The sequence below is a fragment of the Anabrus simplex genome, chromosome 4 (assembly GCF_040414725.1).
Source record: "Anabrus simplex isolate iqAnaSimp1 chromosome 4, ASM4041472v1, whole genome shotgun sequence".
Classification (NCBI taxonomy): Eukaryota; Metazoa; Arthropoda; class Insecta; order Orthoptera; family Tettigoniidae; genus Anabrus; species Anabrus simplex.
Window position 1 is genome coordinate 376,530,492 of NC_090268.1, and position 15,384 is coordinate 376,545,875.

Here is a 15,384-nt window from a genome sequence, read left to right on the forward strand (position 1 = left end):
CTGTAAGCCAGTTGTGATTTTTTAGAGATACTGTGAGATTTAGTTTAGTATTTTATTCATTAGCCTATTGTTATCCATCCTGAACAGGTGACCATAGAATTTTAATCATCTTTTTCTAATGGTGTCTGTGATTTTTCCTGTTACTTGATAGATTTCCTGTGATTTCCTTTTCATTCAAAAGCCATTCTCACATTTAGGTCCTAGAATTTTCCTCTCTTGTGTTTTGATGTTTTTTTGTTTGTGATCTGCCACCAGTTATCAGAGTTTCTGATGCATAAAGGGCGTCTGGTTTGACAATTGCATTGTAGTGTCATCATTTTATGTTTCGGGATATAGATTTTTTGTTGTATCTACTCCAGACAATTTTGTATGCTTTTTGTTATTTTATAATTGTTTCTTTGTTTCCTTGCTGGTTTATCCCGTGTGGTTGTATAATTTGACCTAGGTATTTGAATTTATCTACTTGGGAGATTTTTCCATATCTAGTGATTAAAGGATGGTTGATAATTCTTGATTTTGCACCTTCCATATACTTTGTCTTTTCTTATGAAATTTGCAGACCTGTTCTTGCTGCTATTTCATGAAGTTCTTCTGCAGACTGGAGTGCTTCTTATTTGTTGTTGGACAGGATTGCCAAGTCATCTGCCAAGGTGAGGCAATCAAGGTGAATTTGTTTTTGAGAAGTCCACCAATATTGATCCCTTTAGTTTCATTTTTCCATTCTCGAACCACTTTTTCCACAACTAGATTGAAAAGTAGTCGTGATAATCCATCGCCTTGTCTGACTCCTATTGTAATCTCGAATGGTTCTGAAATTTCTACTAAATATTTAACTTTTGCTGTTGTGCCTGTTAGAGTTTGCTTGATTAATTCCCTTGTTTTTCTGTCGACATGAAATTTTTCAAGTATGTCGAATAGAGTCTGCCGGTCTATTGAATGATAAGCTTTTTTGAAGTCAACAAAGTTAATTATTGTTTGTTTTGTTTTACGAATTTGTAAATAGCTTTTAGGTTTAAGATTTCTTCTGGGCATGTTCTTCCTTTTTGAAACCCTGCCCGATATTCTCCAATGAGGTGGTCAGTTTGTTTTTTTAATCTATTCAGTAGGGCTTTAGAGAAAATTTTGTAGACAACTGATAGTAAGGAAATTCCTCTGTAATTGTTTATATCTGTGATATCCCCTTTCTTGTAGAGTGGGTGAATTAGTGCACATTTCCAGTCTTCTGGAATTTTCTCAGTATTCCAAATGTTCTGTATGATTTTTGGATATAATGTTCGAATTCTTGAATGTATGAAAAGTTTAAGGTAACTAAACTGAATTAAAACTTAAATGGTTATAAATGATCACAATTCAAGTTCTGATGTTTGAATTCCTGAAGGTATGTAAAGTTTGAGGGAACTAAATTATCTTTAGGTGTAATGGTCATAAATGGTTGAAATGGAAGACTGGATATTTTAATAAGGGTAAAATTGAGACCAACATGGATGGTACTATCTGATGTGAATTCAGATTTAATTTAAAGAAAGATATTAATATTTAGTAAACAATGTAGACTCTGTTTCTAATGATTTAAAGATAAGAGATATAGAACTAAATGAGGCCACAACACTAGTTGCAAATCGAGGATTGTGGCGACGTTTAGTAATTCTCATAGGCTTGCAGACTGAATGCTGAAAGGCATAACAGTCTATAATGATAATGTATGTATGTATGTATGTATGTATGTATGTATGTATGTATTAATATTTAATTTGTAATCCTGGTCATGAGATACTTTTTGGATGAGACCTTAAAAATCTTGGGTTTCAATGATGATTCTCGTTATCATTTCATTCTCCTGGTGGACAAGGTTGTCTATATGGAATAAATAGTCATTTTTGAATTTTACTTCTTATGTTCATTTAATATCCTCTATGCACCTCCATCCCATTTATTATACCCAGATTCTCTGAGATATTAAGCGACATATTACGGATACAGTATATGACTAACATCGAAACAGCTGCCAAGCGGATGATCATAAATAGGGATAGGATCCAGAAACTGGAGAGATTTAGATACCTGGGAGAATGCCTAGAAAATAACATGTCAGAAAAAGGCACTCTGGTATCAAGGACCAACAACATGAACCTGGCGGACAGACTAACCATGAACACCTACATCAAGTAGATGATCTCGATCAATGCAAAATGGAGATCCTGCCAGACAGTGATCTGTTAGAAAGCTTTATACACAAACTGAACACCTGAATATGACAAAATCAGGATTGATCAACAAGTTGGAATTAGCGGAGAGAAAGATTCTGAGGAAATTATTGAGACCTCAAAGGATAGAAGATGGATCGTACGAAAATAAAGCAACCAAGAATTATAAGATGGAAAAGACCTCAGACACCACCTACAGAATGGACCCAGGAAGGTTAGCCAATCAGATAGTGAGGTTCTTTGAGACCTAAACAACTGTATTATGACAAAAAAGGACATAGAAGAAATATAAATACAAGGAACAGAAATCAGCAATAGAAAAGCCTACACATCTAGAATCACAAACACCAAGAATTTTCAAGAAAATAACCTGGACTCAACCACCATACACAGATAAATGAAGAAGAGTTCAGAGTGAAAGAATAAGGGAGTACTGGGCATGGATCAAAGCCCAGAAGCAGCTGAAATCAAATTAATAAGGTTCACAGTCAGCCTAAACAAAACAAAGAAGAATGCATGTGTAGAGAAATTCCAAAATCAAATAATTTCTTGAATTTTCATCAAACTACTGAAGTAAGTCCTCAATAACACTTTGTTTTTTCTAAAAGTAACACTTGCATGCACTTCTCACTAATAAATTCCCATTCCCCTTGAAAGCTGTGTAATGAAGTTCAATGTATATATTATTTCTCTTGCATGATCTAGATTGATGTGAAATAAATTTGTGTTTCTTTTTCAGACTGTACATTTCTATGCACATGGAAAATCTCTCCGAACAGTAATGAAATTATGTGAGATAAACATTGGTTCGGTAACTGGACATGGTTCAGGATCCTGGCTTGGAAGACTAAAGATACCTGCAGCTCCGCCGTCCTTCCTGCGGAACTGTCATATAATTGACATCAACTACACTCTAGTGGTATGTGGTGGAAACAGTATGAATAATAATAATAATAATAATAATAATAATAATAATAATAATAATAATAATAATAATAATAATAATAATAATTTGATTCCATCAATATCAGTCACCATTGATCTGCATGTATAGTTGTCACCCAGGTGGTGGATTCCCTATGAATTGTTTACCCAGTTTTTTCAAAAATGATTTCAAATAACTTGGAAATATATCGAACATTTTTCTTGATAAATATTCCAATCCCTAATTCCTCTTCTTACAAATCAATATTTGGCTCAATTTGTCCTCTTGAATTTCAACCGAACAAGTGATTGCACAGTTTGGGTCACATAGCAATCAGCTTGCATTCAGAATATAGTAGGTTTGAACCCCACTGTCGGCAGCACTGAAGGTGGTTTTCCGTAGTTTCACAGTCCATACGAGGCAAATGCTGGAGCTGTATGTTAAGACCACAGTTGCTTCCTTCCCATTCCTAGCCCTTCCCTATCCCATTATTGCCATAAGACCTATCTGTATCGATGCGACATAAAGCAGATTATAAAACTGAATTTCTACTTCATCTTCACAGTATGAGCTTTGTTATCTTCAGAAGCTCCACTCAAATTTAATGATCTACTGAAGTCATTCCACTGACAGCTCAGAACATATCACTTAATTGAGCAGCAATCCCCTTGCTCCCAAGTCTTCCCAGTCCAAGGTTTGTGACATTTTCATAATATTACTCTTTTGTTGGAAATCATCCAGAACAAATCACACTGCTTTGTTTTGGATTTTTTCCAGTTACAGTCGAAACTCTCTTCTGCGGACACCGTTGGTTCCGAGGAAAAATGTCTGTTTTGAGAGGTGTCAGCTAAAACAAGTTTGTAAAAATAATCGAACATTTTAACGGCAAAGAACATCCACCTTAAATACAAGCATACATGTCTTTATCTTTATTATTTGAAGTCATTTCTGTGTTAGTATTTTATAGATAGTTATTATAAGTGATTTTACATCATTTACAAACATTACAGCTTCGTGAAGTAATCCATTGTCACTCATGTTTAACAGACAACTGAAATGCTACGGTATTTCTGTCTCACTAATTAGCGCCTGTACTGTCCTTTCCTTCTCAAGTTGACTACCTGAGCTCGACCTTATCAGCGACAATCCGAGTTATAAATATAATGATGCAAGAAGGGAAGAAAATCCCCAGGTAACTTGTGAGTCAACAGTCTCTGGCAGCATTTCTGGGCAATTAAAATTCTCGGAATAGGTCTGTACACCACTAGGTAGAACTGCATTCTGATGTACCTCCTCTCCCCTTGCTCTCGAAATAGTACAAACATTCAAAAGGTATTTCCTTATGTATGAACAATGGTTTTAAAAGAAAGACGACATGTGATCCAGCATAATAAATTGTCCGGCAACGTGTAAAGTGTCCGCTTAAGTCAAGTGGACGGGACAAATAACAATGTACGCTGTCCGGAGTTTGAGGTGTCCGCTTAAATGAAGCCAATTTAACACTTGCCTTATGTAAAATAAAATTGGTTCCGAGGAAAATTGTCCGTATAGGGAGGTGTCCGCTGAATAAGGGTGTCCGTTAGGACAGTTTGACTGTATTATATCAGGTAGTCCTGGTGTGAGTTCAATACATGGGAACCATACTCTAACTGGCATCTTACCAGAGATTTGATTTAATTAATTTTTATTCAATTCACTTGGATTTAATTTGATTCATTCACATATCTACAATACATTTGCAAACATTCAGCAGGGTATTACAGTACATACAACCTTTGCAATTATTTACACCTGCAAAGCCCTTATGTGCTTAGGTGCCAGTGAAATTGTTCATATTGTACATTTTTGTAATCCATCCTATTTACAACCTTATTTGATTTCCACTTTTACATTATCATAATAATATTTTACATAACATCATTTCTTCCTGTGTTGTGGGGTTTTGTCACTTTGATCTAAATGAATTCCTGAAATGTATCATTCATTGTAGAGAAATCTGTTTATGATAAATTCTCCATTTATGGGTAAGTCTTTAAATTGTAATTTTAATTAGTATGATCCATAGTTTCACCTGCTTTTTTAGTTGTAATTCTGTTCTTAAGTGTATTTCTGAGGGCAGCTTATTCAAATATTTAAGAATTACAGCTAGAAGTTATCTAGTGCCTTATTTATTGCATTACATGCTGATCTGAAAATAACCTCTATACATGTCTTGTTCCATATGTATGTTCATTTGCAATATTGTACTGCGGCATCTCAACATTGAGTTTTGGATGGCAGTAAATTTCCAATCCCTTAAAGTGACCAACATCTTCAGGTGGATGAGTTTCTTTTGGGTGGGGTTATGGTTCCCTCAGTGTAGGAAATGACACTGGAACCTACCGAGTAGTGTCTTACCCCAAGTTAGGGGCAGCTGCAAAATGCATCTGTACTCCACCTTAGGAGAGGCCTGATCACCTGCTGGTAGTAGCTCTAAAATGCCTTTGGGTGAAGTGACCCCATTGTAATAACAGGCTAAATTGAAACTGGCACATCTAAATCAGCTTTAGAAAAGGAAAATGAAGTGGCTGAGAAAAGTGTTGAACTCTCCATAAAGCTCATTCAGAGAGCATGGGATTTGTCTATGACCAGGAACACACCACAAAACAGAGAATGTTCAGTGTACTGATGGACTAAAGAAACTGATGAACTGAGAAGACATTATCTGCAACTTAAATGGAGGGCACAGAGCACGCAAGTTGGCCAAGAAAATACCTCACTCACAGGGGAGTATATGTCAGCAAAGAACTTAGAAATGCAATTAAAAAGTAAAAATGACAAATGGTGGAAACTGGCTAAGGAAGTGGATAACGACCCATGTGGATTAGATTACAAGATCATTAACAAGAAACTTTGGAATCTCTCAAATGCGATTATGGACTAAAAAACCGCGGAGGATATAGTGAACACGCTATTCCCAGATCACCCTGAGAGGATGGATGTTTGTTCCTGAACATCAACAGTTGGTAAAACTAGGCCCACGCTTCTGCTATGCTTAGGCAGAACCGTTAGGAGTGGGGAGAGTGTGCTGTTAGATATTTCCCACCGTTTCGTCAGTAATGCTCATGATGTCAGGGCAACAGGTGCACCCCTCCACTGTGCAATGCATTATTATAAAATTTCTTGCTCGTGATGGAGTTACAGCGGCAGAAATTTGCCAGAGATTGACTGCACAGTTTGGTGATCAAACATTGTCCAGGACGCATGTGTTTGCTTGACATAAAAAGTTCAAGGAAGAACAAGAACGTGTGGAAAATCAGCAACACAATCGCTGTTCTCGGACCAGCATTACAGACAAAAACATTTGTGTGGTTAAAAACATTATTAATGAAGAGAGTAACAGAAATTGCAGAACAAGTCAGAATCAGTTATGGGAGTTGTCAAGCAATCATCACAAATGACCTAGAGTTCCGTAAAGTATGTTCCAGATGGGTCCCTCGCCTTTTGACCAAAAATCTAAAGTTGAGACTTTTGGAGATCTGTCAGAGGCTTGATCATCCTCCATACAGCCCAAACTTATCGTCCTGTGATTGCCATTTGTTTGGACTGCTTAAGGAATCTCTAGAAGGGCAACAATTTGAAGATGACAAGAGTGTGGAAGACTTTGAGCGCAACTGGCTGGTGACACGACCCTGTTCTTTATAGAATGAGGTAATCAAAAAGCTCTCCATATGCTGGGACAAATGCATTTCCAAGGCAGGAAACTATGTGGAAAAATAAATTGTAATTGCCCTGTGTTGAATTTAAATAAAAAATAAAATCCTGTTTATATTTGATGCCCCCTCATATTATACAGAAGATGGTCAGAGAGTGAAACATCTCACACCCAGTGCAGCACAAGGATCTATCCTTCGTCCAGGTCATTGGAACATCATGTATGATGGCTTGTTGTGGATGGAGATGCCAAAAGACACTACATATACTACTGGATTATGCTGATGATGTAGCTGTTTTTGATAGTGACTTGAAATTTGTAGTTGGCTCAGTTTACCAGGTGTATGCATAAATTTTTTGCCAAATTTTGTGGTAAAGAAAACACATAATTTTCAAGGGAAATTAATTTCTTGTTTATTCAAAATATTGCCCATTGGCTTCTGCACACTTCACCCATCTTTCAGGTAAGTTATTAATACCATGCCAGAAAAACTGCTTGTCTTCTGCGGCAGACCATTCGCCAAGTAATTTTCCAACTTTCTCAAAACTGCTGAAGTGCTGCTCTGCTAGCGCGTGCCCCATTGATGCGAAGAGGTGATAGTCAGATGGCGCCAGATCAGGGCAGTACGGCGGGTGCAGAAGGATGTCCCATCCAAGCGATTTCAAGGTGTCTTCAAGGGTTTTTCTGTGTGAGATGGTGCATTGTCGTGTAACAAAATCACTTTGCCTTGTCTTCTGGTTCATTCCAGTCATTTCGATCGATGTGTGATTTAAATGAATCATATGTTGGTGATAGTGTTTGTGCATTAATTGTTTCATCGGGCTTCAAGAGTTCATAATACACAATACCAGACACAAAGCATGATCTTCTTGCCAAAGCAATTTGGCTTTCGTATTGAAGGACCAGCTTCGCTAGGTGACAGCCACGATTTTCTCCGCTTCGGGTTTTCAAAATAAATCCATTTTTCATCACCCATCACAATTCGGTACAGAAATGATTTTCTATCATGGCGTTGAAGCAGCATTTTACAAGTTACTTTGTGATTTTCCATTTGCCGTTCATTCAAATCGTGTTGTAGACCTATTTAATGAGTTTATTGATCTTCTCCATCGCTCGTAAATGTCTGCTGTTTGTTTCTTGTGACACATTTAATGCTTGTGCCAATTGCTGTTGAGTTTGAGTTGAGCAATTGCTCGTCTTCACACTTTTGTGGTCTACCAGAGCGCGCACCATCTTTCACATTAAAATCACCCTGTTTAAATTATCGAAACCATATCTCACATGTTCTAATTGATGGAGCGTATTCATGTTTCTACCATCAAACGATGACTTTCCACAGCCTTTTCCTTTTGATTAAATAAGAAAAGCAATACGTGCCACAAATGTTCGTTTTCAGGCACAAATGTCGACATGATCACTGAACGATACAACACAGAAGCTAGTGTTTGGTGGACTCACCTTGTGTGTGTTGGTAGATTAATGTCAGACAAACAAACTGACTTACGTGTCAAATTCATATGCTACATACGAATCGTTGGCGCCATCTCTTAGTGAAATCAGAGAAGACTTATGCATACACCTGGTAAGTTGAATCAAGTGAAAGAGTGGATAGCTAATCGCAGATTACTTCTGAGAGATCATAAAACAGAGATTATTCTTTTGACAAGAAAAAAGGATTATAACCCTCATTTCAATGCAGGTTGGACAAATAGTGATCAAAACATCTAGAAGCATAAAGTACCTTGGCATGGCACTTGATACTAAACTTACATTCTGGGATCATATTAAACATGTGCAGATAAGGCGGAGAAATAAACTATTGCACTAAGCAGGTAATGTAAAATGTCTGAAATCCGGCAAGAGATTACTTTTGATGTTGATAGTTCAGTCAACACTCCAATATGGAATAATACAAATATTTATTTGTTTGTTTACCACCTATTCAATACATAAAAAGTTCTTATTGTTAGGATTTTATCCTTGACATAATACTACAGTTGGTACTACAGTTGGGACATGTTTCGCTCGTCTACCGAGCATCCTCAGCCATTATATATTATATATTATATATTATATATTATATATTATATATTATATATTATATATTATATATTATATATTATATATTATATATTATATATTATATTTCTAGAAAATAGATCTCAGAGAATTAGAGTAGGTGAAGCTTTATCTGACCCTGTAATAATTAAGAGGGGAATTCCTCAAGGCAGTATTATCGGACCTTTATGTTTTCTTATATATATAAATGATGAGTAAAGGAGTGGAATCGGAGGTAAGGCTTTTTGCGGATGATGTTATTCTCTATAGAGTGATAAATAAGTTACAAGATTGTGAGCAACTGCAACGTGACCTCGAAAATGTTGTGAAATGGACAGCAGGCAATGGTATGTTGATAAACGGGGTTAAAAGTCAGGTTGTGAGTTTCACAAATAGGAAAAGTCCTCTCAGTTTTAATTACTGCATTGATGGGATGAAAGTTCCTTTTGGGGATCATTGTAAGTATCTAGGTGTTAATATAAGGAAAGATCTTCATTGGGGTAATCACATAAATGGGATTGTAAATAAAGGGTACAGATCTCTGCACATGGTTATGAGGGTGTTTAGGGGTTGTAGTAAGGATGTAAAGGAGAGGGCATATAAGTCTCTGGTAAGACCCCAACTAGAGTATGGTTCCAGTGTATGGGACCCTCACCAGGATTACCTGATTCTAGAACTGGAAAAAATCCAAAGAAAAGCAGCTCGATTTGTTCTGGGTGATTTCCGACAAAAGAGTAGCGTTACAAAAATGTTGCAATGTTTGGGTTGGGAAGAATTGAGAGAAAGAAGAAGAGCTGCTCGACTAAGTGGTATGTTCTGAGCTGTCAGCGAAGAGATGGCATGGAATGACATTAGTAGATGAATATGTTTGAAAGGCGTTTATAAAAATAGGAAAGATCACAATATGATAAAGCTGGTATTCAAGAGGACAAACTGGGGCAAATATTCATTTATAGGAAGGGGAGTTAGGGATTGGAATAACTTACCAAGGCAGATGTTCAATAAATTTCCAATTTCTTTGAAATCATTTAGGAAAAGACTAGGAAAGCAACAGATAGGGAATCTGCCACGTGGGCGACTGCCCTAAATGCAGATCAGTATTGATTGATTGATATAATGTCTCAAGGTTTAGTTATAATCTTGAATGTATTTACAATTAATATTGTACTTAATTATAGTCTTAACACTACTTAGATCTTCTTTATTTGAATCAGAAGTACAATAGAATAATACTACATTTAAAAGAAACAAACTATATACACAGATATATACAAGTAACAGGTCTTCAACAATATATGTCATATAGATGTCACACCGATTCGGCCCAAAATTTGGCCACTTCAAGGGCATTTGGATTGGCCAGCACCAAGTTTTCCATTGTGCAGTTTGATGGGCACAGGGGGTAGCATAGCAGGTGTTTGGTTGTCTGAAGTTCACCACAGTCACAAAAGGCCGTATCAATGGGGAAGTTCCAGTTTTGTAGATTCGCTCTGGTTCTACCCACTCCAGATGTAAGTCTGTTTAAGGACCTCCAGGTCAACCAGTCCTCGGTGTGACCGGGAGGCAACACTTCCTGTGGTTCCATCCATTTCAAGAGGCCAGGGATCTTTTGTTTTCATTTGGTAACCCTGACTTTGTCTGACGATCCTTTCAGGTGTTCTGGAGATGTTAAAAAAGCTTTCCTCGACTTCAGTCTTCATTGGGCAGGTTGGTATCCAAAGAGTAGATGTGAAGGCATTAGATTTGTTTTAAGCTTTTCGTTATTAGCAGCAACCTCTCTCCTGACATCACAAGGAGCAATACTGGCAAGGTAATTGATTTTCTCGAGAGGAGTTGGCTTCAGGACACCAGTAATTATTATACAACTTTAATTGAGTGCCAGATCAATCTGTTTTGCGTGGGCAGATTTGTACCACGTTGGGCAGGCATATTCACCGGCAGAGTAACATAAGGCTAGTGCAGTAGTTCTAACAGTTTGTGGGTCTGTGCTACAAGTAAATCCAACAAGTTTTCTAAGTAATGTGTTCCTGAAAGATACCTTCTCTTTTACATTCATACAGTGCACCTTGGAGGTGAGACTGTGATCGAGAGTGACGCCCAAGTATTTGGGATGGAAGCAGCGTAGCTCCATTCCATTTCACAATGAGTTTTCTGTTGGCTTGTTGATGTCATAAATGGAATGCACAAAATTAGGTTTTGCTCGGGTTTGGCACAAGTTGGTTTTGATCATAGTAGTTGCCGAATTGTTCTAGGGCAGCTTTCAGGGTGCATTCTATCACTTTAAAACTATCTGACTGGAGCAACATTATCAGCATAGATGAAACTCTTGGTGTCTTGAGGCTGTGGCTGATCATTTGTGTGTATATTAAATAACAAAGGCGCGGTACACTTCCTTGAGGCAAGCCGTTCTTATGAGATCGCCAACGACTTCGCCGACCCTGAAATTCAACGAACAATCGGCGGTTATGAAGAAGTGTAGCTACCAGTCGTGTTAACTGAAGATCTTTAGTAAGATTATGGAATTTTTTTGACAGGAGTCTATGGTGTACCATGTCATACGCCGCTGTGAGATCAACAAATGCTATACCTGTGACTTTTTAAACTCAAAGCCATCTTCAATGTGCTGAGTTAAATGCAAAATCTGGGAAGTGCAATTTCTTCCAGGTCTAAATCCTGACTGCTGTGGGATAAGAAGTGGGTCAATAATTTCAGTAAGGTGATTCAAAATCATTTGTTCCGTGATTTTATACAAGTGGCATAGAAGAGATATTGGTCTATAACTTTTTGGATCTTCAGGGTTTTTGCCTGGTTTTAGGATTACAATCACCCATGCCTTCCACCAAATCTTTGGGATGTTGTATGATGCTAGGCATTTGTTGAATAATTCCACGAGCCACAATTTTGTTCCAGAACCAAAGTGCTTTATTTGCTCAGTGCAGATATTATCCAAACCTGCAGCTTTACCACTTTTGCATATTGTAATACCAGTTTCTAATTCAGTGAGATTAAATGGTCTGGCTAAAGTACTGATAGCCCCAGATTCCCCGGTCACAATTTTTTACTCTGATTTCCTAATAGTTGATTGTGATTTGCCATTATTAAGCAACTGTGAAGCAATATGATAAGCTGTGACATTAGCATGGACTGAGCATTTAGTAAGGTCACTGTTCAGTCTTTTCAGAAGCCTCCAAGCCTTTTGACAATTAACTGAGAAATCTGTTTCCTCCATCAGTTTCAACCAAGTTTTCCTTTTGTTTTCTGAGACTGAAGAGAGTAAGTCATGTCTGGCTGAAATTGTCTCTTTGCTGAAAGGGTTTACTTCAAAGAGGGCAAGGTACTTCTTCTCTAGGTAGACTTTTGCATCAGCAGTTAAACCTTGGTTGTAATGTGTTCTGCAACCTATGGGTATTGATAAATGTAAGGCTCTCGATACTGCATCAACAAAAGTGTCGTAAGATTCTGGTTCTGGAGGAATCTCCCTTATGAAGCTGTCAAGTGTATTGCTAAATTTTTCCCAATTAGCCTTTTTGAAGTTGAATCTTCTCCGAAAAGGTACTGTAATCAGTCATATTACAGCGGTTATTTAGCACATAATAGGGCGATGTTGAGAGTTGGGTAGAGGAGAACAGACTGATTTCACACACTGCTGAGATACATGTTCACTGGTGAAAATAAGGTCTGGATTGTAACCACGTTTCCATCGACCACTGTTGAAACTTGGTGGAAGCTTACTGTCATGTATAAGGTTAAGTTGGAAATTATCAACCCACAGCAATACAGCATCCCCATTTCCATCATCATGTGCATAACACCAAACTGTACTATGACTGTTGAAATCACCGACTACAAATTTCGTAGTTTTCTTGCAAAAGTTATCGGGGGGCATAAAGGTAAAAACCAATACTTGGTGGCTTGTACACTGGTGAGGTAGTGCAATTACTAAGCTCAACTGTTATTATTTCAATGTTATTGTGTTAACAAGACCTGAATGGCAGGACGAACTTCCGTACTGGCTATGTGGTCTCTCAGTCATAAGTCGTAAACCAGCAATTTTGGGACATTGTTGATGGTCACTTCTATGCGTTTTCTGAATACAAAGCACGTCACAGTTATTAACTTGACAGAGTTGACTCAATAGTTTCTCTTTAGATGGTGATAGACCTTCTACGTTATGGCATAATATAGTTAATTTCGGCCTTGAAAAAGGCCTTTGAAGAGTAGTTACCATCTAGTACTTCTGGGATGCTGACGTTCGATTCGGTGATGGAAATTTAATTCCAACTACCTTAGCAGGGGCAGATGAAAACATTTTGTTGAAATGCAGTTATGATACACATTGTATGAAATGACAGTTTAGTTGTGATTAAAATAACAGTGCCAAGATAGAGTAAATGACTTGATTCATTAATACTGATATCTAAAACTCAATGATAACATGATACAATGAGATTCTGGCTAAAAAGTTTCATGCATTTCTTCTTTCGTTCTAAATGGTGAGTGAAAAACTGTGTGTACTGTAACATATCAGAGTCTTGTTTAAAATTACAGAATCGTCTCAAACTTAAAACTTCTGAAGTTTTTTGTCATTATATACATATTAATTTAATTGATATTGCATGTTAATCCTCATGTGGTTTTAATATCTTACAGTCATTAATTAATACTGACGGTCGGAAATGTCTTGTTGGTTGTTTTCCAACCATAAATTTAAAATTTTACATGTAACTCCAATATGGTTCAGAAATTGTGCAGAGTCTTTGAAGTTTGAAAAATACTGGTGAAGGATAGCCGAAATACAGTGAAGATCAGCTTTGCGAATTACAAGAGCGATTCTTGTGGTAGCAGCAGTACTACTGATTGACTTACTTGCCTTAGAGAGACAGAAAGCCAGGTGTACTCAAGGAGAGTTAGGAAAGAAATATGCTAAGAAGTTGGCATCTGGCCAACAAATGGAATGATGGCAGCAAAGATGGGAGGAAGATCCGCAGGAGAAATGGGCTAAGCGTCTGATATCATGTTTGGCGAAGGCACTGGGCAAAGTTCGAAGTTAACTAGTACCTTATGCAGCTCTTGACAGGTCATGGATATTTTCAAAAATTTCTACACGGAATAGGCAGAGCAAGCAATCCAGTATGCATATATTGCAATGATGCTGACGATGTACTTCACACCATTTTATATATGTGCGCACTGGTCTACACGAAAATGGTGTTTAGAAGTTGAGCAAGGAGAACCGACTCCAGAATCTATTGTTCTATTGATGTTATGGAACCAAGAATGTTGGGATCAGATAGCTGTATTTATGTTGAAAGTATCCTACAACACAAAAAGACTCATGTGCATGCTCACAAACACCATTAAAGGAGAAACTAAGGGAAAATAAGTACTATGTTGTCCTGAAGTAATGCAAGAGTGGTTCCAGGCCGGAGATACACATCGTGTGAAAAGAGTGTCAGCTGCTTTTTAGTGGGCAAGAATCCCACATGCTTGTTAAATGTGGACCCTTCACAAGTGTCTCATGCAAGATTTTCCATAGTCCCTCATAATAATAATAATAATAATAATAATAATAATAATAATAATAATAATAATAATAATAATAATAATAATAATAATAATAATAATAATAATAATAATAATAATAATAATAATAATAATAATAATAATAATAATAATAATAATAATAATAATTTATTATTATTTATTATTATTTATTTATTATTATTATTTATTTTTTATTATTATTATTATTATTATTATTATTATTATTATTATTATTATTATCATTATTATTATTATTATTATTATTATTATTATTATTATTATTATTATTATTATTATTATTATTATTATTTTACATTGATAGGTCAAACTCATTTAGGTGGAATTATTGGAAGCAATTCTATTTCTTCTTCTGCTGACTTGGTTGTAATGGCACACTGAATAGAAAACTTACAGTATAAGTAAGATCTTCAAACTTACAAATAAATATTGTAATGAAAAAGTTATCTCTATTACAAAATGATGCTGACAGACTAGTGATGGAACCTAATAATATTGATTGCCAAATGGAAAATATAAAATTGGAATAGATATACTTAGAGACAGCAGAGGCAGATAAGGGGCATGAAAGTAATATAAAATATTGGTAGTGCAACCAGCTAGGAACAATAGAAGGAGGGCTTTTATAATGAAAAAGAGGCCAGTGAATGATTTTTAAGTGAATATTTTGGAGTAATTTCCCAGCTAGGAACAATAGAAGGAGGGTTTTTATAATGAAAAAATAAAGGCCAGTGAATGATTTTTAAGTGGATATTTTGGAGTAATTTTTGTGTAATAGACAGTGTAGATAGTGCATCACCACGATGCCAAAATTTTATCAGACTAAGCAATGCGAGAGAAAAGAGGAACAAGAAATCTTATGAAATGATTGCTCAGTTGAGTTCTTAGTTAATTTTGAGGTAAGAGGCATAGGAGTTGATTAGATCTGATATTACTGGATC

At 36.5% G+C, this 15,384-nt stretch overlaps 1 protein-coding gene across 2 annotated transcripts in view; it reads left to right on the plus strand.

The window, feature by feature from the left end:
- Window positions 1-15,384, plus strand: part of LOC136872738 (arrestin domain-containing protein 2) — a 192,872-nt gene that overhangs the window by 164,292 nt on the left and 13,196 nt on the right. For both annotated transcript variants that reach the window (XM_067146567.2, XM_067146568.2), the window contains one exon: window positions 2,944-3,123. In XM_067146567.2, the coding sequence (XP_067002668.2) occupies window positions 2,944-3,123 (180 nt within the window). The remainder of the gene's footprint in view (window positions 1-2,943; window positions 3,124-15,384) is intronic.